Here is a 23,367-nt window from a genome sequence, read left to right as displayed (position 1 = left end):
GTAACACAAAACAGAGAGTCTGTTCCTTTGCTGAGCTCTGCCCCACATACAGACTGACTACAACCAGCAGTCACAGGCTGGTGCCAAATCTGAATCTATGTTAACATGGCTAACACCACCCTTGCCCCACCCTGGTGATTCCCTGAAACTCCAGCCCACCCCAATCTCTTTTGGCCTTGCCCAAATCTCTTTCAGTGGCTCTTCTACACAAGTGGTTGGCCTCAGCCCACACTGTGGACTTTCTTAAAACATCATACAAGCAGCAGCTGGCTATGGTGTGCACTTCCTAAGCACCTCTTGCTAAGCAGCCCTATGCCAGGCACTAATGTCAACTGGCCTCAGTTCACAGCACAGTATCTCCCACAAGTTTCCAAGCCGAGCACAGGCAGCTGCCAAATACACATCACTTTGTAGCTCTTTCCAGGTGGCCGTGGGCTGGGGATAGGCAGCAGCTAACCTACACCAAAGCCCATCCCCAGCGATCCCAGAACCAACATGCTCAGTGAGAGACTTCAGACGAAACTAGAGCACCACTCAATTAGCTCCAAATGAGAAAGCCGAAAGATGAATGAACTCAGCAGGCACCAGACCTACTGCAGTGAATCTCACTCCATACAACATGTCCACTGTCATCATGGCCACTCCTAAGAGCCAGATCAATCCCCTTTACTGATGTGCCAACAGCAACCAAGGCTCAGCTACAACAGGAAAGCAGACACAACCCATGAAAGAGACAACCCTGGAGAACCCGGCTCAGGTGACCAGGACAAATGAACCACAAGGCCACTCTTGCCAACACTGGGAGATACGGCAAATCTACTTAATAGAAGCAAACACGGGGAAGAAGCCAAAATGGAGGGACAAAGAAACATGTCCCAAATGAAAGAACAGAACAAAACTCCAGGAAAAGAACTAAACAAAATGGAGGCAAGCAATCTTACATTTACAAAGGTTGAAACACTGTTTATAAGGATGCTCAGTGAACTTGGGAAAAAATCAGATGAACTCAGTGAGTACTTATATAGAAATAGAAACCAAAAAAGAAACCAGTCAAAAATAAAGAATACAATAACCAAAATGAAGAATACATTAGATGGAAACAGCAGCAGACTAGAGAAAGCAGAGGATCAAATGGGCAATTAAAAAGACAAAGTAGCAGAAAACACCCATTTGTAATAGTAAATACAAAACAAGAATCCCCCTAAAAAAAACTGAGGACAGGTTTAAAGGACCTATGGGACAACATCTAACACACCAACATTCACATCATAGGGGAATCAGAACAAGGAGAGAGAGTGAGGGACTAAACACCTATTTGAAGATATAATGACTGAAAGTTTCCCTAATCTGGTGAAAGAAATAAACATGTAAGAATCCAGGAAACACAGAGAAAACTGAATAAAATAAAGCCAAAGAAACCCACACTAAGACACAGCATATTTAAAATGCCAAAAGTTAAAGACAAAGAGGGAATATAAAAAGCAGCAAAAGAAAGATATTTACCCACAAAGGAGTTTCCATAAGACTGTCAGATAATTTCTCAACACAAATTTTGCAGGCCAGAAGTGACTGACAGGATGTGTTCAAAGTGATGAAAAGTATACACCATGCTCATAGACAGAAAGAATCAATATTCTTAAAATGTCCTTACTACCTAAAGTAATATATAGATTCAGTGAAATCCCTATTAAAATACCAATGGCATCTTTCACAGAACTAGGAAAAAAATCTTCAAATTTATACAGAATCACAAAAATATCCCCAAAGCCAAAGGAACCTTGAGGGAGAAGAATAAAGGTAAAATTATCACACCACCTGATGTCAAACTACACTACAAAGTATAGTATCAAAACAGCATAATACTGGCATAAAAAGGCACAGAGATCAATGCAACAGAATAAATATCCCAGAAATAAACCCACACTTATATGGTCAATTATTTGACAAAGGAGGCAAGAATATACAATGGGGTAAAAGTCTATTCAATAGCCCTGGCTGGTGTAGCTCAGTGGATTGAGTGCAGGTTGCGAACCAAAGGGTCACTGGTTTGATTCCCAGTCAGGGCACATGCCTGGGTTGCAGGCCAGATCCCTAGTGGGGGCCACATAAGCAGCAACCACATATGGATATTTATCTCCCTCTCTTCCTCCCTCCCTTCCCCTCTCTCTAAAAGTAAGAAATTTAAAAATTTTGTATTTAAGAAAAAAGTCTGTTCAATAAATGGTGCTGGGAAAAAATAGATAAGATATGTACAAAAAAAATGAAACTATATACACCATAGTGTATATATACCACCAGATATACACCATATACAGGTATTGGCAAAATAGGTTTGTAGGTTTCATATGAAAAAATACAAATTAATAAATGATACAAGAATAATCTCTCCTACTCACAACTATAAATAAACATATGTTTGCCCACACAGTACAGCAATGAACTCAAAGTGGGTTAAGATTAAAGACTTAAGACTTAAAACCATAAAACTCCTACAAGAAAACAGAGATGATAAAATCTCTGACATTTCTCTCTTAGCAGTGTTTTTTCTGATATATCTCCTCAGGCGCAGTAAATAAAAAAAAGTAAATACCTGGGACTCTATCATACTTACAAGTTTTTGCACAGAAAAGGAAACCATCGACGAAACAAAAAGACAGCCTACTGAATGGGAGAACATATTCGCATATTATACGTTTGATAAGAATATACAAAATCTATAAAAATATATACAACATCAAAAACACAAGAAATCCAATTTTAAAATGGGCAGAGGATCTAAATAGACACTGCTCCAAAGAGAATGTACAGATGGTCAACAGACATATGAAAAGATGCTCAACTTCACTAATGATCCAAGACATGCAAGTGAAAACCACAGTGAGGTACCTCCTCACACTTGTCAGAATGACTATCATCAATAAATCAACGAACAAGTCCTGGCAAAGATATGGGAAAAGGGAACCTTCACTCATTACTAGTGGGACTGCAAATTGATACTGCCACTATGGAAAACAGTATGCAGGTTCATAAAAAAATTCAAAAACAGAACTACCATATGAACCAGCAATCCTACTTTCCAGTATTTATCCAAAGAAATCCAAGACACTAATTCAAAAAGATACATGCACCCCACTATTTACAATAGCCAAGATATGGATATAACCTAAGTGTCCATCAATAGATACTTAGATCAAGAAGATGAGGTACACATACAATGGAGTATTATTCTCAGCCATTAAAAACGATGAAATCTTACCATTTGTGACAACATGGATGGACCTAGAGAGAATTATACTTAGTGAAATAAGTCACAGAGAAAAAGAAAAAATACCATGTGATTTCACTTGTATGTGGAATCTAAAAAACAAAATAAACAAAACAGACCAATAGATACAGAGAACAAACTGGTGGTTGTCAGATGGAGGAGTGAGTAGGGAGTGAGTGAAAAGGTAAAAGGATTGAGAAGTACAAACTGGCAGTTACAAAGTAGTCACAGGGAAGTAAAGTACAGAACAGAGGATATAGTCAGTAATATTGTGATAACTGTGTGTGGTGTCAGGTGGGCACCAGACTTACTGGGGGAATCACCTCATCAGTTACATAAATGCCTAACCATTATGTTGTATTCCTGAGACTAATATAATACTGAATATCGACTGCAATTTTTAATTTTTTTTAATTCATTTTAAAAATAAAAAGTATTGAAACTAGATAGAAGTGGCAGCAGTACACTGAATGCTTCTGAAAGGTATACTTTAAAATGATTTACTGTTACATGTGAATTTCACCTTAATAAACAATACATCAAAAAGTTAATTTAAAACAATGCTTTAATGCTTATGGCCATCTAATACAGGGAAAGTGTTGTAATGGGACAAGCTGCACTGAAGTAAAGACCAACCTTGTGTCAAACTATGAAGATATCACTTTCTAAAAGCTAAACAAATTTGTACAAATTATGTCTGAAGTTTGTTTTGAGTTTCTTTTTGTTTTGGTAATAGGAACAGAGAAGCATGGGGGATAGGATGCCAAGATGGAGAAAGTGTTTCATTACTGAGTACTGAAATTATTTAACAAGTCAGGGCTAGCATTGTTTTTATTCATTTAAGAAATGGTAAAAAACAGTTGAGTACTTTCCTAAAGTTAAAGTATACTTCATGAAAGGTTCAACTATATCCTCTAAAGATCTATACTACATGAGGATACAGATGAATGTGTCTACTGAGCCACATGTAAAATATAATTCTTATTATATGTCATAGCATAAAATTTAGCCTCTGACTTGAGATAGATCAATCAATATCTAAAGACACTGCCAAACCAATGGATGGACTACACAAAATTACAGAAATAAAGTGGCTACTATAAGCACTGCCATTCTATTTTTGGACACTGATTATTTCAGGATAATAAGTTTTAATTCTAATTACTAACCGACAGTCACATTTAAAAACTTTTAGCCCTGGCTGGTGTAGCTCAGCAGATTGAGCACGGGCCTGTGAACCAGACAATCGTGGCTCGATTCCCAGTCAGGGCACATGCCTGGGTTGCAGGCCAGTTCCCAGCAGGGGACGCACGAAAGGCAACCATACGTTGATGTTTCTCTTCCTTTCTCCTTCCCTTCCCCTCTAAAGATAAATAAATAAAATTTTTTTTAATGTTTACCTAGTTAAAAATAAGATATGTATCACTTCCAAACAGCTTTTGGGTTCTAACACATATTTGTTAGTTGGCAAATCCACCAACATTACAAATGCATGTCCTTTCATCCAAGAATTCTACTTCAAGCAATTTACCTATAAATATACTCCACATGTCTTCACTAAATATGTACAATACTTTTTAAATGCAGCATCACTTTAGGTAAAAGTAGAAATTTTAAGCAAAAACTAAATATCCCTGGTAGAAACCTTGTTAAACACATTATAGCACAGCGATACGGTGCTGTCAGCAACAGTGGGGAAACCCTTGGAAGGAATTCCAAAATATATTAACAGAAAAAAAGGAAAGGAACAGGCAATAAGGTATGGTAACATGTGTGCTAAAAGAAATATTTTTGCTCTATACAAATTATGCATAAAATATTTCTGGAAAAAAGCAAAAACAGGTAAACATGAAAAAGAATATTTCTGTGTACAGTTAGACTGTTTCTGGAAGAATATATAAAAAATAGGTAAGCAAAAGTAAGCAGCTGGGAGAAAATTGGCAAGATATACACACATGCATAGAAATTTAAAACAAACCAGCATCAACTAATGAGATATATTGAACTGATACTTAGAGTGATTAAATTTTTATGTTTACTTATAGAAAGTAAATGGAAACCAAACTAATATAAAATAGGACAAATATAGAACATGGTCCTCTGTATATAAAAGAAAAGCTGATCTTGAGGTTTAGAAAAAAGTTTTATTCTTTGGCTATTGTTAGAAGTTAAAAATAAACTAGGACAATGTCAAATATTTCTAATGTATCATATCATCTCAATGTAGATGAATAATAACTACCAGTGTCTACTATAACTATTACCTCAAGGGCATCAGTTAATTAAGCTAAAAAAGGAAAAATAATTGGTACTTTTCTTATTTATTTAAAAATTAGCCTCTTTCCAATAATGACTAAGGTAAAAAAAAATTCTTCCTTTCCTTGATACATGTATACTATATATTAATTATAATAGCATGTTTTACATTCAAAACCATAGTGTTATTAATCATGTAGATAAGTTGTAACCATTCCAAGTCCATGTACAATACTAATGCATGTCACTACAGTTCCAATACAGAAGCAGAAGAATGTCTCAATGTAAACACATTGGCAATTTACAAGGCACTTTTCAGAAATAAGAAATACTTTTCAGTATTTCATGCAAAATACTAGTGAAGATAGGAATGGCATTTACTTAATAATTTAAAACCCTGAATATGCAGAGCAGTTTTAAGCATTTACCTACTGCAGTAGCAGTTGCAAGTACTGACCACAAAAATATAAACAGAGAAATGGAAAGACATTTTGACAACACTTATATGTATAACTCAGTAATACATGTATAAGATGTATGCCAGATGAACAGAGAACCCCTGTGCTTACCTTCTTCTGAAGAACGTTCACCTTCCGCTCCTTCACATCCAGCATGTCCTTGAGGTCATGTATCTCACCAGCTTGTGTTCCCTTCTCCTCAGCCATATCCTGGATTTGTTTTGTCTTCTTATTCAGCATGGTTTCCTTCTCTTCCAAACGCAATCTAAGAGCATCCACCTAAGAATGTAAGATTTTTACAAATGATAAATGGAATTCCCTTCAAATATATGTGCATAGTTGCCTAAATGATACTTTTAGAACAGTTTCATTAGAACTAATAAAATAGTATTCCAAAAATAATTATCGCTATTTAGAAATTAACCCTAAAATTTTGTTAGTGCTCGTATAAAAAAATAAAATTTACAGAAGTTAAATTACCATCAGATGATGGCAGGATAAATACATCTGAATCAAAAAGACAAAATGGAGAACTGTTAAAAGCTGCCGAGTTTTCCTATTGCTATAAAAGAAACACAATCTAACACTAAGTTTCTCAAACTTTATGTGCATAAGAATCACTGGGACAGTTTAAACAGATTGCCTGTCCTAGGACAGGTAATGGTTCTGATTCAGCAGGGGTGGGGCTCAAAAATTACTGTTTCTAATTTCAAAGTTCCCAAGTGATACTACACTGCTTCATAAAACCTAATATTTCAAAGAAAAAATAAGCAACCCCAAGTATGACACTTGCTGTATCAGATAATACAACCTAGCTATAAGACATGCTTTAGGACAATCCCATAATGCACTCAGATATCTGTACAAGGCAAAGCAAAGGTCTACTTTCAGATCACAAGACTAGTCAGCTGAAGTCTGGTATCCAGTTCCCTTTATTCTGAAAGTTTAACAGTTTCTGTTGGGCATAACTATAAAACAACTAGATATCTAATGATAGAACTTATTTTTAAATCTACCCACAGCAAATTTCATTAAGCATACTCATATATCAAAACTTTTTATTTTCCATTTTTTGCTTTTCCACTAAGAATTTATAATTCAGTGAGTAGTTACACTTTGATTACAGTAAAAAGGGTGGTAGATTTCTTTCACATTAAGAAAGTACTGTTTAACGGGAATATGACTCATAGATGAAAACCACATTTGAAATCTTAAATATTCTGTGATAACAGCTACATTAGCAAGGAAAAAAGGAACGGGCAAAATTAATTTTAATAATATATTTTATTTAAACTAACCTATCTACAATGTTGTCATTTCAAATATGTAGTCCATATAAAAAACTAATAATGAGCTACTTCACATTCTTTGTTTCACACTCAATCTTCAAAGCCCAGCGCATTCTGTACATCATATCTCAGTTTGGACTAGCCGTATTTCGAGTAATCAATAAATGCATGTAGCTGGTGGCTTCCAAACTGACGGTGCAAACCTAAGATATCTAGCATGTTTCTATAAAAGATATTTAATCTTGAACTTGTCCTACATTATTGTTAGTGTCTGAGTATGGATTAACCAACAAAATTAAAACAGGTAATATGGGTAATGACTCACATTTAGAGTACAGCAAAACTCTCAAGAAAGATGTATTATTGTAACTAAACTATAAGGTATTTAAGAACAAATACTGTGTGTACGATGGTCCTGATTGCTCAGTATTACAGAAAAGCTCCTAGGTGACTAGTCTCATTTGAGACTGCTGTAGTTGTTATGTACATACAAATCATATTCAACTATGCTGGAAAAGACAATATGTAAATTAACCGGCTTTCACTCTGTTAAACCGTATTTCTACCAACCACTTAAATGCCAGCCATCAAGCCAGAAATTGGGGAAGCAGTAACTTTAGGTCTCACTTATAAATCTTCACCAGTCCTATCACTAAACACTCTTTCACCTCTAATATCACTCCACTTTAATAAATGATACATGTTTAACCATATTATGTTCTGAAAAGCTCCACCTAAGAACTCTCAAACTCTGATAACCTTATTTTTGAAACAATTCTTTCCTTCCTTCCATGTTCACTAAATCTACTCTCTGTCCACAAGTAACCTCTGACCTATCACCCCTACCTTTTTCATTATACATCTCTATTCTGGTCTCACTTGTTTTTCTCCCAGACTGAGCTATCCTTTCAAACACAGCCTCATATCATCTCCTCTCTTTAGTCATATTTATGTTACAAATATTTACTTGTGTATTAAAACTTTTTTATTTTATTGATTATGCCATTACAGTTGTCCAATTCCCCGTTCATTCCCCTCCACCCTGCACAACCTGCCCCCACCATTCCCCCCTTTAGTTTATGACCATGTGTCTCAAGTCCTTTAGATTCTATATTTCCCATACTATTCTTGCCCCCCATCTATTTTCTATCTACTGTCTATGCTACTTATTTTCTGTACCTTCTCCCTCCTTCTCCTTCTCCCACTCCCCTGTTGCTAACCCTCCATGAGATCTTAAGTTCTATGTTTCTGCTCCTGATCTAGCTGTCCTCTTAGTTTGCTTTTGTTTTAGTTGTGGTTGTTAATATCTGTGAATTTGCTGTCCTTTCACTGTTTATCTTTTTTATCTTCTTTTTCTTAGATAAATCCCTTTAACATTTCATATAATAAGGGCTTGGTGATGATGAACTCCTAGAATTTGATCTTATCTGAGAAGCATTTTATCTGTCCTTCCATTCTAAATGAAAACTTTGCTGGATAAAGTAATCTTGGTTGTAGGTCTTTGGATGTCATGACTTGGAATACCTCTTTCCAGCCCCTTCTGGCCTGTAAGGTCTCTTTTGAGAAATCTGCTGACAGTCTGATGGGAACTCCTTTGTAGGTGACTGTCCCCTTAGCTCTTGCTGCTTCTAGGATTCTCTCCTTCATTTTAATCTTGGCTAATGTAATGATGATGTGCCTTGGTGTGTTCCTTCTTGGGTCCAACTTCTTTGGGACTCTCTGAGCTTCCTGGATTTCCTGGAAGTCTATTTTCTTTGCCAGACTGGGGAAATTCTCCTTTATTATTTGTTCAAATAAGTTTTCCACTGGTGGCTGTTCCTTTCCCCCTTCTGGTACCCCTGTAATTTGGATGTTGGAGCATTTAAAGATGTTCTGGAGGTTCCTAAGCCTCTCCTCACTTTTTTGAATTCTTGTTTCTTCATATTTCCCTGTTTGGCCATTTTTTTCTTCCTTCTGGTTCACTCCCTTGATTTGAGTCCCAGTTTCCTTCCCATCACTATTGGTTTCCTGTGCAATTCCCTTCATTTCAATTAGTTTAGCCTTCATATGTTCCTCTAATTTGTGACTAAAATCAACCAGTTCTGTGAGCATCCCGATCACCAGTGTCTTGAACTAGTTTTGCTATTTCTTCGTCACTTAGGTTTATGGACTTTGGGGCTTTGAGATCTTCTTGAGCCATTTTTGGTCTGTTCACACCCGTTAAGTATGAGGAGCAGAGCCTTAGGTGTTCACCAGGGTGGGGCTTCCCAGGTCTCTGGTTTGTGATGCCGTATGTGGGGGCGGGGTCAGAGCGGGGGAAATGGCAGCCACCTCTTCTACCTCTCGCTGTTGTGGCCTGCTCGACCCGTCTCACCGCCCACTCCCTCGCTGGTCTATCTGCGCACGAATGCAAGACCACAGTCAACCCGCTGCCCTGCACCCTCGCTGGGTCCGCCGATCGCTCACTGGGTCGCTCACTGGGTCTGCCCATTGCAACCCCACACCTGAGATACATGCGCCTGAGTCCGTCTGACCGAGTTTTTCTGTGCAACCCCGCTCCACCAGCTGCTGGCTTCAACCCTCTTACCGGTCAGGCTGAAGAATTTGTTGTTATCAGACTTCTGAAAAGTTCACTTTTCTGTGTTCTGGCTATGTTTTCTGTTGCTAATATTTTGTTGTCTCTAAACTTGGTTGTGTGAGAAAGCACGGCGTCTCCACCTATGCCTCCATCTTGGCGGAAGTCCTGTATTAAACCATTTTCATTCTACCCTCTGACTTCTGAACCCTCCTGTTTATGGTCATGCACTCGTATGCTTGCCAACTGTATACAGAGTATATTAAAAATCCTCACAGATTCTATCCTCAAGTATTCTTCCTGTGGAACATTTCACTCTCCTATGGCTATCTGGGAAACTAGGACTGAGAGAGGATATCAGGCCCAAGATCTCAGAGCCATAAATAAGTGACAGATGAGGAATTTAAGATTAAATGGTCTGTCTACAAATTCTACTATCCTAATCACTAAGTCTGAATTACACTCCTCCCTTGGAGCTAGACAAAAATTACACAGTGTCTGATTTCACATATATAAAATTCTAGAAAACACAAAGTAACTGTAGTAATAGAAAGTAGATAAAGGGTTACATGGGAGTGAGGAAGGAGAGAGGAGTAATGAAGAATATCAAGGAGGGGCAGGAGAAAGGATCACAAAGATGTACAAGAAAACTTTATGGATAATATTATCTTGATTGTGGTATCGATTTTACAGATGTGTATGTCAAAACTTACTAAGTTGTACATTTCAAATATATGCAGTTTATTTTATGTCAATACATTTGTGAGGTTTTTTTCAATGCAAAATTAGAAAGCATAGTACTAGTACAGGAATAAGGCACTAGACCTCTGCAACAGAACTCAGCTACAGATCCACACATATATGAAACAGAGATGACACTATAATCAGTGAAAAATGGATAGAGTATTCATAAATTGTTTTTAGAGAACTGGCTACCCATTGTAAGAGTAGGGTGAAAAGCCCTAACTCTTATGATACACAGGAATAAATTCTGGGTGAATTAAAGATTTATATAAGCAAGGCAAATCTTTAAAATTTCTAAAAGGAAATACGCGAAAATACTTTTAGAATATTGAGGCATGAAAGGATTTGTTTAAGTCACAAAAGAGATACATCATAAAGAAAAAATAAATCCAACTATGTTAACATTTGAAACTTCTGCACATAATGCTACCATTTCAGTGTTTATTATTTCATGTAACAGAAATCAGACTGCTGGTTGCCAGAAGGGAGAGGGGTTTGGGAACTGGGTAGAAAAGGTAAAGAGGTTAAGAAGTACAGATTGATCATTACAAAATAGTCATGAGAATGTAAAGTTCCCATGACAGCATAGGAAGTACAGTCGATAATACTGTAATAACCATGTACAATGCCATGTGAGTACTTGAAATATCAAGGGAACCATTTTGTAAATATCTGACTGTCTAATCACTATGCTGTACACTATGCTGAAACTAATACAAAGTAATACTGAATACAAACTGTAATTGAAAAAATAAAATAAATAAGTAAAATGTAGACATATTGTGAACTGGCCAAAATTAGACATGACCGTATATAAAACTTCAGTCTTCAAAACTTATGACCATTTGCCATCACTCCCAAAAAGGTAAGTACTTAGGTATAAACCTAACAAAACATGCATGTAATCTATCTGTTGAAAATTACAAACTGCTAATGAAAGCTATCCAAGAATACTATACAAACTGTCAACTTAACATGTGTCAAGACAACTGTCTACTTAAAGTTTTCCTCAGACACAAGGAAACAAAAGATTATTTTGCAGTGATATAAAAACTGTGTTTTACTGACAAATAACAGACAATAAGTCAAACCCAGTGAATCCAAGAGACGTTACACAAGAAAGTTCCAGTTTGGGTGCCTGAATGTAGCACTGAAAACCTCAGGGCAAGAATTAAAATCCAATGCAATGTAAAGATGGATTACATGATTACCACTGAGTTCTACAATGATCCTTTCTAAGTGCCAGATAACAAAAGTCTTTAAATTTCCCTCAGTTGCTTTTCATGAAATACATAATTTAAATGTACTGGTCTAGAGATCTGAGATAGAACAACCACAAAAACCACTTAACTACCACTAGATTAATTGCTCTGAATTCTAAACTGATTTTTTGGTTTGGAGTGAACTAAAATTCATAGTATAATTTTGTGTAAGGTCCGTATTTTGCAAACCGCAAAAAATTATACTCAAGAAAGCACTTCAGAGACTAGCAGGACACACAGTCATCACCCTAACACCATCCCTGGCAGGAGGAATATAAGACCTTGTTTATTCAATCAACTGAACTGGAGGAACAGCATTCACCCAGCTTGCCAAACATCAAGGTCTGTGGCAACTAGGTTATGCCAACTTCAACAAAAACAGATTTTTTTCTCTACAAGATTGTCAATAGACATAAATAGAAAAGTGTCTACCCTGCTGTTTTGGTCTCTTGCTTCTGATAATAAAACAATCATCTCGACCTATCTGAACCTTCTGTTTTTTTTATATCAATAAAGAGATGTATCTAAACACAGTAATTATTGCATAAAAATAGTGGCTTGTTTCCTATAATTCCTCTCATGGCTTTTCAATATGATTCACTCCCTTCTTAATTTACTGACCACAACTTTTCAGTTTTCTTCACTGGACCCTCTGTGTTTCCCCTCTTCACATCTCACCTCATACAACTTCCTCTGAAGAAACCAATTCAATCCTAATGCTTTAACCACCACCTCCATGACAGCTTCCAAATCTTTACTCCTAGCCCAACCAGTTTTGAAAACCTGAGAGTCTTAACAAAACTTTCTTCTTAAACCAAATCTTCCATTGACTATATAGTTTAGAATAAGAAACTTTATTTTAAAGTATCTTTAAACCAGTCAGGGCACATGCCTGGGTTGCAGGCCAGTTCCCAGCAGGGGACGCACGACAGGCAACCATACATTGATATTTCTCTCCTTCTCTCCTTCCCTTCCCCTCTAAAAATAAATAAAAGAATAAAAAATCTCTTGCTAAAAAAAAAATCACCTAATATGTTCAACCATTAATCTAAATAAATCTGAGTGGTATCTACTATGTTATTTCCTGCATTTTTCCTATATTTGCCAATATTTCATAAAATTTTAAAAAGTCATCTAAACTCCAAATTTAAAAAATGAGGAAATCAAATCCCAGACAAAATGACTTGCCCAAGATCACTAAGCATACTTTCCAACCACCACATTTCCCACTGTTTCCATCTAGAAAGGAGGCTGAATAAAGGACATTGGGCCACGGGGTTAACAACATATACAAGCAAGCTTCTTTTCATTTACTTTTTTTATTTAAGTACAGTCGGTATACAACCTTGTATTGGTTATACTAGTTCTGGATGTACAATATATTAATGCAACATTCTTATCCCTTACAAGGTCATCACCCCACTAATTCCAGTAATCGTCTGTTACCATGTAAATTTATCACAATGTTAGTAACTGTATTCCCCTTCCCTTTTTCACCCATTTCTTCATTGCTTCTGGTAATCAGTCCTTTGGTCTCTGTTTCTGTGAGTCTGCTTTTGTTTTGTATTGTCTGTTGTAGATTCCACATATAAGTGAAATCATATGTTATTCTCTATCTAACTTATTTCACTTAGCATAATACCCTCTGGAGTCATCCATGTCACAACTGGCAAGATTTCATTCCTTTTCACTGTTTTGTAATATTCCACAGCATATGTGCATGTGTGTACATACATATTTATATATGCACACATACACATGTATATAAATATATATGTATTTTTTATACCTTCTTTATCCTCTCATCTATCAATGGGCACCTAGGTTGCTTCCATATCTTGGCTACTGTATATAATGTTCTAATAGATATATGGAAACATTTCTCCAAAGAAGACATATATTAACAGACGGCCAACAAATGAAAGGATGCTCAACATCACTAACCAACAGAGAAATATAAGTCAAAACCACAATGATACCACCTCAAACAAGTCAGAACAGCTATTATTAGAAAGTCAACAAATAACAAGTGTTGGGAAGGATGTGAAAAAGGGGGCCTTTTGTGCACTGTTGGTGTGAATACAAACTGGTTTGGCCCCTGTGGAAAACAATGTGGAGATTCCTCAAAAAGTTAAATATAGATATACCATATAACCCAGCAATTCTACTTGTGGGTATTTATTTTTAAAAAAACAACAACAAAAAAACTTTTTAAAAGGCTATTTCAACAAACTACATTAAGCTCTGTTTGAAGCCACATACATGACAAAAAACTGAAAAGCTCAGAAAAATATCAAAAAGACCATTTCACAGTACACAGTTTAATTATACTTTGTTTCCCAAAAAGCTGCAAATTTAAATATTCTAAAAAACCAACATCAACATCATCTCTACCCACTTTCCCTTAAAAGTTTCTAGCAAACAAAGATACAAATTGGCTACACAAAGTATATTCTGTAATAAGCTATGCATCCCCAGTGGAAATGTCAATACTCTTGGTCTCTACAAATCCAATGAAGCAGCCAGCCAATCCAGTTCTATCTTGCCCTCTCTAAGCCAACACATCAGTAATAGTTCCTCCTTCTGGTATTAGAATTAGTATCAACTAAGCCTTAAAGTCCCCTCCATGTGAAAACCCTGAGAATCACAGAAAATTTCTGCACTGAAAGGACTTTTAAGGTCATCTGATTCAATCTCTCATCTAAAACCTGAATCTCTTCATACAATATTCCTTTTTAAGGAGGCTTCTCAAGTATTTTAACATTTCCAATAAAAATCAGTTCCATTGTTCTTCTCTAGACTATGCCCACACTCTGCTTTTAATGGTTATAGTAAAAAAGCTACCTCTTTTCTTGAAGTGTAAAAAAAAGCACTTCTGTAGTTTTATCCATTGGCCCAAGTTTGACCCCACAGGCCACATTCTCTTCCACTTAACAACCATTTAGATACATACAGATCATCATGAACTCCAAAGAGTATTTCTTTTCCAAGCTAACATTCAAGTGTTCCTTGACATGGCATGGTGTCAGATGCTTTGAGTCTAAACATGCTTAAATATGCTAATGTCTCTTAAACCATTGTACCCAGAACTCAATATTTTAGATGTGCTCTAATCAGCTCGTCTTTATTTCTAGACACTTCTAGTACAACCTAAGATTAGATAAAGTTTTGTGGAATTTTGGGAGGGGAGGGCGACAGCTACTAGGATTATTTAAGTCGACTTTAGTTATGCTTTTTTTTTTTAACTAAATTATTTTTGGCATCTCTTTTTTCAAAGAGAGAGAGAGACAGAGACAAAGAGACAGAGAGGAAGGGAGGGCAAGAATAGAGGAAGAGAAACAACAACTCATTGCCTCTTATAGGCACCCCAACTGGAAATGGGACCTGCAACCTGGGTGTGTGCCCTGGCCAGGAATCCAACCCACAGCCTTTGAATCTATGAGACAACATTCCAACCAACAGAGCCAAACCAGCCAGGGCATTGATTTGCTTGTTTTGGTCTTTATCATTTTGTTTCATTTTGGTTTTTGCTAGCTCTTTGATGAAGAAAGGCAAAGAAAAGCAAAGTCATCCTTTTAAATTTTATTCTGCTTGATTAAGCCCACTACTTTGTTCTTTATAGATCTTTTGGAATGCTGAATTTCTTATTAACATGTGCATTATGTACTCTTCCCCCCCATGTTTTCTTCAATTCATTAACAGAAATATTTCACAAGTATCAAGGTTAGAGAGATAAGAAATACTACCAAAAACTTACATGTTGGTTAACATACATCATTAGACACTATCTTTTCAGAAAAGACATTTAATAGTTATGAAGAAACCTAATTATCACCTTGCCCAGTTTACATTTCCTCACCTCATCTGTATTGCCTTGCCAACACCTTCAAAGGTACAGATCTACCATATCTGCCATATATTCCTGGTCTTCCAGACTTCCTTCCAAAAAAGAATATAAAATGAGTCTGAGATAATCTAGTTTTAATGGTGATTTTTAGTAATCAACACTGCAAGGTCCTTCAATATTCCATTCTAAAAATTAACTTTAAAAATTTTCATTGTACAGAGATGTCGGAATACCCTTTCTTAACTTTTTTTTGAAAATCAAAATAGCATTTCCTCAAAGCCAGATTCAAAAATCTCTCTTACCTTCATGATTACTCAATGATGATCAATAACTGAATAGTGACTTCACTTGCACCTGGCATTTAGCTGTCCTAGCCAAAAAGACAAAAAAATTCATAGCACTTCTCAAACTGAAAAGACTTATATTAAAATACAAAATCTGGGCACATAATAAAATAGGTAGTAATCTTGTAATAAAAAACAAATTTAATCCAAAATAAAAAAAACCATGAAATCTGATTCAATACATCTAAAGTAGCTCAAGATTTTGTGTTTCTAACAAGCTCTTAGATGAGCCAATACTCCTGGTGTTTAAACAACACTTTTTGAAGCAAGGTTGTAGATCCTTTGGATGCTTTCTTTCTTTTTTTTTTTTAGAGCTCCAATCTTTGCTTTTATTTTTTTTATTTTATTTAGTTATTTTTCAAGTACAGTTTTTTATTTCTCCCATCCCAGCCTCCCCACCCCATGCTCCCCACCTCCCTCCCATTTCCACCCCCCTTAGTACTCATCTCTATGTCCTTCCTATTTGTTCCTCCAAATCCCTCCCTTTTCTCCCCTTAAATTCCCTTCCCTCTCCCCTCTGGTCACTGTCCCCTTCTTCTCTATTTCAGTGTCTTTGTTTTTATTCTGCTTGTTTGTTTTGTTGTTTAGCTTCCTGTTAAAAATGAGATCATATGGTATTTGTCTTTCAACACCTGGCCTATTTCATTCAGCATAATGCTTTCCAGTTCCATCCATGTTCTTGCAAAGGGTAGTAGTAGCTCCTTCTTTCTCTCTGCTGCATAGAATTCCATTGTGTATATGTACCACAATTTTTTAATCCATTCATTTACTGACGGGCACCTAGGTTGCTTCCAGCTCTTGGCTATTGTAAATTGTGCTGCTGTGAACACTGGGGTGCATAGGCTCTTTGAAATTGATGTTTTAGGATTCTTCGGATATAATCCTAGCAGTGGAATTGGTGGATCAAAAGGTAGGTTGATTTTTTATTTTTCTGAGAAAATTCTATATTGTTTTCCATAATGGTTGTACCAGTCTGCAATCCCACCAACAGTGAACTAAGGTCCCCTTTTCCCCACAAACTCTCCAACATTTGTTGTTGGTTGCTTTGTTCATGATAGCCATTCTGACTGGTGTAAAGTGGTATCTCATTGGGGTTTTAATTTGCATCTCTCTGATTGCTAGTGATATTGAGAATTTCTTCATGTGTCTCTGGATCTTCTGTATGTCCTCCTTGGAGAAGTGTCTGTTCAAGTCCTTTTCCCATTTTTTATTTGGGTTGGTTGTCTTCTTAGAGTGGAGTCATGTAAGTTCTTTGTATATTTTGGAGATTAAACCTTTGTCTGAGATATCATTGGCAAATGTTTTCCCATAAGTTGGTTGTCTTTTTAATTTAATACTGTTTTCTTTAGCCACACAGAAACTTTTTATTTAGATGAGATCCCATTTGTTTATTCTTTCCTTTACATTCCTTGCTCTAGGGGACATACCAGTAAAAATGTTGCTGCATGAAATATCCAAGATTTTCTTGCCGATGTTCTCCTCTAGGACTTTAATGGTGTCACAGCTTATATTTAAGTCTTTTATCCACCTTGAATTTATTTTGGTGTATGGTGTAAGTTGGTGCTCAAGTTTCATTTTTTTGCACGTAGCTGTCCAGTTCTCTGAAGAGCAGGCTATCTTTACTCCATTTTATGTTACTGCCCCCTTTGTCGAATATTAATTGACTGTAGAGAGTTGGGTAGATTTCTGGGATCTCTGTTCGGTTCCACTGGTCTATGTGCCTGTTTTTATGCCAGTACCAGGCTGTTTTCATTACAGTGGCCTTGTAATACAGTTTAATATCAGGGACTGTGATTCCTCCTTTGTTCTTCTTTCTCAAAATAGCAGCTGCTATTTGGGCTTGTTTATGATTCCATATAAATTTTTGAACAGTTTGTTCTATGTCTGTGAAATATGCTACTGGTACTTTAATGAGTATTGCACTGAATCTGTAAATTGCTTTGGGTAGTATGGACATTTTGATGATGTTAATTCTTCCAATCCATGAACAAGGTATATGTTTCCATTTGTTTGTGTCTTCCTTGATTTTTTTCTTCAGGGCTGTGTAGTTTTCTGCATACAGGTCTTTTACCTCCTTAGTTAGGTTTATTCCCAGATAGTTTATTTTTGTTTTTGCTATATTGAATGGGATTTTTACCTTCATTTCTGCTTCTGCTGATTCATTGTTGGTATACAAAAATGCCTTTAGTTTCCAGATATTGACTTAGCAACCCGCTGTTTTGCCAAATTCATTAATTAGTTCAAGCAGTTTTTGGGTAGAGTCTATAGAATTTTCCATATACACTATCATGTCATCTGCAAACAGTGACAGTTTTGCTTCCTTCTTTCCTATTTGGATGCATTTTATTTCCTTTTATTGCCTGATCGTTATGGCTAAAACTTCCAATACTATATTGAATAGAAGTGGTGAAAGTGGACATCCTTGTCTTGTTCCTAATCTTAGTGGAAAAGCTTTTAGTTTTTGCCCATTGAGTATGATATTGGCTGTAGGTCTCTCACATATGGCCTTTATTATATTGAGAAATGCTCCCTCTATTCCCACTTTCCTGAGTGTTTTTATCATAAATGGGTGTTGTACCTTATCAAAAGCTTTTTCCACGTCTATTGATATGATCATGTGGTGTTTGTCTTTGCTTTTGTTTATATGATGTATTACATTTACTGATTTGCAAAATATTGAACCATCCCTGCATCCCTGAGATGAATCCCATTTGGTCATAATGTATGATCTTTTTGATATATTGTTGGGTGCGATTTGCCAATATTTTGTTGAGGATTTTAGCATCTATGTTCATCATAGCGTCAAACTTCATATTGGCCTGAAGTTTTCTTTCTTTCTTGTGTCTCTTTCTGGTTTTGGAACTAGGATGATGCTGGCTTCATAAAAAGAATTTGGGAGTTTTCCATCCTTCTGGATTTTTTGGAATAGTCTGTGGAGAATAGGGGTTAGCTCTTCCTTAAATGCTTTGTAGAATTCTCCTGTGAAATCATCTGGTCCAGGGCTTTTGTGTGATGGGAGTTTTTTGATTACTGCTTCAATTTCTTTTGCTGTTATTGGTGTATTTAGATTTTCTGCTTCTTTTTCACTGAGTTTTGGCAGATTGTATTTGCCCTTGTGGTCAGAGAAGATGCCTGGTATGATTTCAATTTTCTTGAATTTTTTGAGGCTCGTTTTGTGTCCTATCATGTGGTCTGTTTTTGAAAATGTTCCATGTGCATTTAAAAAAATGTGTATTTAGCTTCTTTGGGATGATGGGCTCTATATATATCAGTTAAGTCCATTTCATCAAGGGTGTTGTTTAATGCTGCAATATCTTTGTTCACATTTTGTTTGGAAGATCTGTCCATTTTTGATAGTGGGGTGTTAAAATCCCCTACTATAACTGGGTTGCTGTCAGTATCTTTCTTGAAGTCCTCTAAGATTTTCTTAATATATTTGGGTGCTCCTGTGTTGGGTGCATATATATTTATGATGTTAATGTCTTCTTGGTGGATTCTTCCCTTGAGTATTATGAAGTGACCTTCTGGGTCTCTCTCTTTATGGCCCTTTTTTTTTGATGTCTATTTTCTCCGATATGAGAATTGCTACCCCAGTTTTTTTTTTTTTCTTGTCCATTTGCTTGGAATATTTGTTTCCAGCCTTTCACTTTTAGTCTGTAATGGTCTTTTGTCCTGAGGTGGGTCTCTTGTAGGCTGCATATGTGTGGGTCATGATGTCTTATCCATTCAGCTATTCTGTGTCTTTTGATTAGAGCACTTAATCCATTTACGTTTAAGGTTATGATTGACAGGTACTTATTCATTGCCATTTTTGTACCTGTGTTCCTGTCTGTCTCTTTTCCTTCCTTTCCTTAAAGCAGTCCTTTCAGTATTTCTTGTACAGCTGGTTTGGTGGAGGCATGTTCTTTTAGACTTCTTTTGTCTTGGAAGCTCTTTATTTGGCCTTTTATCTTGATTGAGAGCCTTGCTGGGTAAAGTAGCCTTGGTTGTAGGCCTCTGGTTCTCATTACTTGGAATATTTCTTGCCATTCTCTTCTTGCTTGGAGTGTTTCCATTGAGAAGTCAGTAGCTAAGCTTATTGGGGCTCCCTTGTATGTTACTTCTTTTTTCTCCCTTGCTGCCTTGAAGATTCTCTCTTTGTCTTGGAATTTTGCCATTTAAATGATGATGTGTCTTGAAGTGGGCCTCCTTGGGTTCCTCTTGATTGGGACTCTCTGTGATTCCTGGATTTGTGTGACTTTTTCTCTCATCAAATTAGGGAAATTTTCTCTCATTACTCTTTCAAATAGGTTTTCTATCCCTTATTCTTCTTCTCCTTCTGGTATTCCTATTATTCCAATATTATTACGTTTCATATTGTCTTGCATTTCTCTTAATCCCTCTTTATTCTTTCTGAGCCTCTTTTCATTTTCTGGCCCTTTCTGTGAGATGCTTTCTACTTTGTCCTCCAACTCGCTAATCCTATCCACCGCCTCATCTATTCTACTTTTGAAACTTTCTACTGTGTTCTTCAATTCGGAAATTGTATTCTTCATTTCCTCTTGTCCATTGCTGATAGTTTCTATTTCCTTTTTCATGTTGATGTAGTTTGCAGTGAGTTCACTGTAGCTCTCCTGTAGTTCCTAGTAGCTCATTGTGAGCTCTTTGAACTTTGTAATAACCAGTGCTTTGAATTCAATATCTGATAGTTGATTAGCCTCTATTTCATCTAACATTCTTTCTGAAGTTTCTGCTTTTTCTTTAATTTGGGGACTGTTTCTTTGTCTTCCCATTGTTTGAGACTCTTCTTGTTAGTCTCAGCTTCTAAAACTGATCTGTTCTGACTCCCTGGGTTTATGGTGTGAGCTTCTGTGGTATGATACCTGCGAAGTTCAGTGGTGCAGACTCCTTCAGGTATCTTGATGTTCTCTGTCCCCTCCTACTCTCAGGCTGGTCCCCTCGCTGGTCACCTACCATTACTGAGTGTCCCGGCTCCTGTAGCTGACTCCCCGGTGCCCAGGCCCGTCTCTATGGCATCAGCACAGGGTCCTCCAGTGTCCCAGCTCCTATAGCTGACTCCTCTGGCGCCCAGGCCTGTCACAGGGGCTTGGAGTGTCCGGCTCCCAGGCCTGTTGCTATGGCAGTGGCACCGGGGCTGGTGTGTCCCAGCTCCCATAGCTGACTCTGCTGTGTCCGGTGTTTCAGTGTCAGTCACAATCTCTGGTCTTTTAATTTCATAAATGCTGGGTAACCAATGGTTTATTGTGCTGTTTCTCTATAGATCTGCCAGGATTTTCACCCACGAGTACGGGAGCTAGAATCCGCTCCGTCCTACTCTATCGCCATCTTCCCAGCATTCATTGATGCTTTCTTATAGTATCTTTTTACACATTTCAGGCTTGATTTTCATTTTTCCACTCTTGAAATATACATCCCACCCTACTCAGTCCCATGAGGTTCCTCTTGATGGGAAAGACGAAAATTGTCTGGATGTGAAATTTCACCTGCTGTATCATCTAGCAGCATTACACCAACAAGTAGCAGCAAGTGTTAAGATTCTCCTTTTATGATCTTTTTCCAAAAGTCTTCACTTTTATTGGATAAAACTTCATTTGATCTCAGAGTTGAGGGTTAATATTACCATTGCCGTTAGGCCTCTGCCAAACTATTATATCAATATATGGTTATTTTCTTTTATTCGTCTTATGAATGTGCTTTTTCAGCTATTCTTTCCTGCATTTCATTCCTTCCTTCTAGATACAATTTTTGTTCTTTTATCAGTTCTTTACATGTGGACCCATGATTAGAAAACTCTCAGTTTTTGTTAGTCTGAAAAAATGTCTTTATTTTATATCTAGTGAAGAATGACAGTTTAGCTGGGTACAGAATTATGAGTTGCCAATGTTTTCCATTAAACTTGGAAGATTTTACTCTACCATATTCTTGCTCCTGTTGTTGAAAAGCTTGCTGCTGTCCTAAATGTTATTAGTAACATTTATTAGTAAACTTTTCTTTCTGGCAGCTTTTCAGATCAGTTTACCTACGGTTGCATTAGGAATGTACACAGGTATAGATATTTTCCTGCTCAAAAAGTGTTTGCTCCTTACCTGAATGCCCCTTCCTATCATCAAGTCAGAAATATCCTCAGGAAGTACCTCTTTTAAAATTGCCTCCCATTCCCTCTATCCTCTCTTTTTCAAACTCCCATCAATGTACAGTAAGTCAGACTTCTATTTCCACAGACTTCTCTTCAATAAACTCAATCTTTTTATCTGTCCCATTGCTCTCTGAATAATATCTCATTAGAGCTGTCTTCCAATTCACTAATCATCCTTCAGCTCTTCCTAACTTTCCATTTAACTAATACAGTTAATTTTCATTTTAGTTATATATTTCAGGTCTAAAATCCTGTTTTGCTCTTTTACAACCTGCCTACTATTATTTATAGTGTTTTGCTCTTTGTCCATGTTTTCAATCTTTCCTTCATATATTTAATAATAGTATTTACTGAGTATAATGTGTACATATACAAGAAGCCATTTAATTCTCACAACAGTCTGTGAGGTAATGCTATTATTCTTCTCACAGTTGAGAAAACGGAAAGTTAAAAAGTATGAGCTTATATAACAAGTGACAAAGCCAAGATTAAAACACACTAACCAGTGAGTGCTACCTTGACTATACTGCATGAGCCTTTACTCTCAGTCCTGAAGCAATATCCCAGTAAGTTATAACTGCTCATCCATTATGGAGAGAGCTCCCATGCTTATTATTAGTCAATCCTTCATTTAAGTCATTTAACTTACACTTTAATTCATTACACAATGTTCCTTATGGTCTAATCTATTTGTTTTGAATCTCCTTCTTAATTTTTATATAATTTATTGGGGTGACACTAGAGATATTATACAGGTTTCGGGTGTCTAATTGTACAATATAATATCCATATGTTGTATTGTGTGTTTACCATCCAAAGTCACCTTTCATCAATATTTATCTCTTTACTCTCTATCTCCCACTATTCTCCTTTCCCTCTGGTATTCACCATACTGTTTTCTTTCATTTTTTTGCTAAATCCCTTCACCTTTTCCACCCAGTCCCGAAAACCCTCTCTCCTGTAACAGCTATCATTCTGTTTTCTGTATCTGTTTCTATTTTGTTACTTTATTTTGTTCATCAGATTCTACATGTAAGTGAAATCATGTGCTGGCTTTCTCTGATTGTCCTATTTCACTAAGCATAATACTCTCAAGGACCATCTATGTTGCCCCAAAAGGTAAGAGGTCCTCCTTTTTTACAAACAAGTAGCATTCCTCTGTGTAAATGTACCATGGCTTTTTTTATCTACTCGGCTACTGATGGGACCTTG

General features: G+C 36.6%; 1 protein-coding gene across 13 annotated transcripts in view; it reads right to left on the bottom strand.

The window, feature by feature from the left end:
• ERC1 (ELKS/RAB6-interacting/CAST family member 1) overlaps window positions 1–23,367 on the bottom strand; it is a 616,103-nt gene that overhangs the window by 410,647 nt on the left and 182,089 nt on the right. For all 13 annotated transcript variants that reach the window (XM_053662643.1, XM_053662623.1, XM_053662620.1 and 10 more), the window contains one exon: window positions 6,091–6,258. In XM_053662643.1, the coding sequence (XP_053518618.1) occupies window positions 6,091–6,258 (168 nt within the window). The remainder of the gene's footprint in view (window positions 1–6,090; window positions 6,259–23,367) is intronic.

This window comes from Artibeus jamaicensis, unplaced genomic scaffold (genome assembly GCF_021234435.1).
Source record: "Artibeus jamaicensis isolate MK-2021 breed Jamaican fruit bat unplaced genomic scaffold, CSHL_Jam_final contig_1028, whole genome shotgun sequence".
NCBI classification, from domain to species: domain Eukaryota; kingdom Metazoa; phylum Chordata; class Mammalia; order Chiroptera; family Phyllostomidae; genus Artibeus; species Artibeus jamaicensis.
The sequence above is the reverse complement of the archived record's forward strand: the minus strand, read 5'-3'. Positions and strand labels throughout refer to the sequence as shown.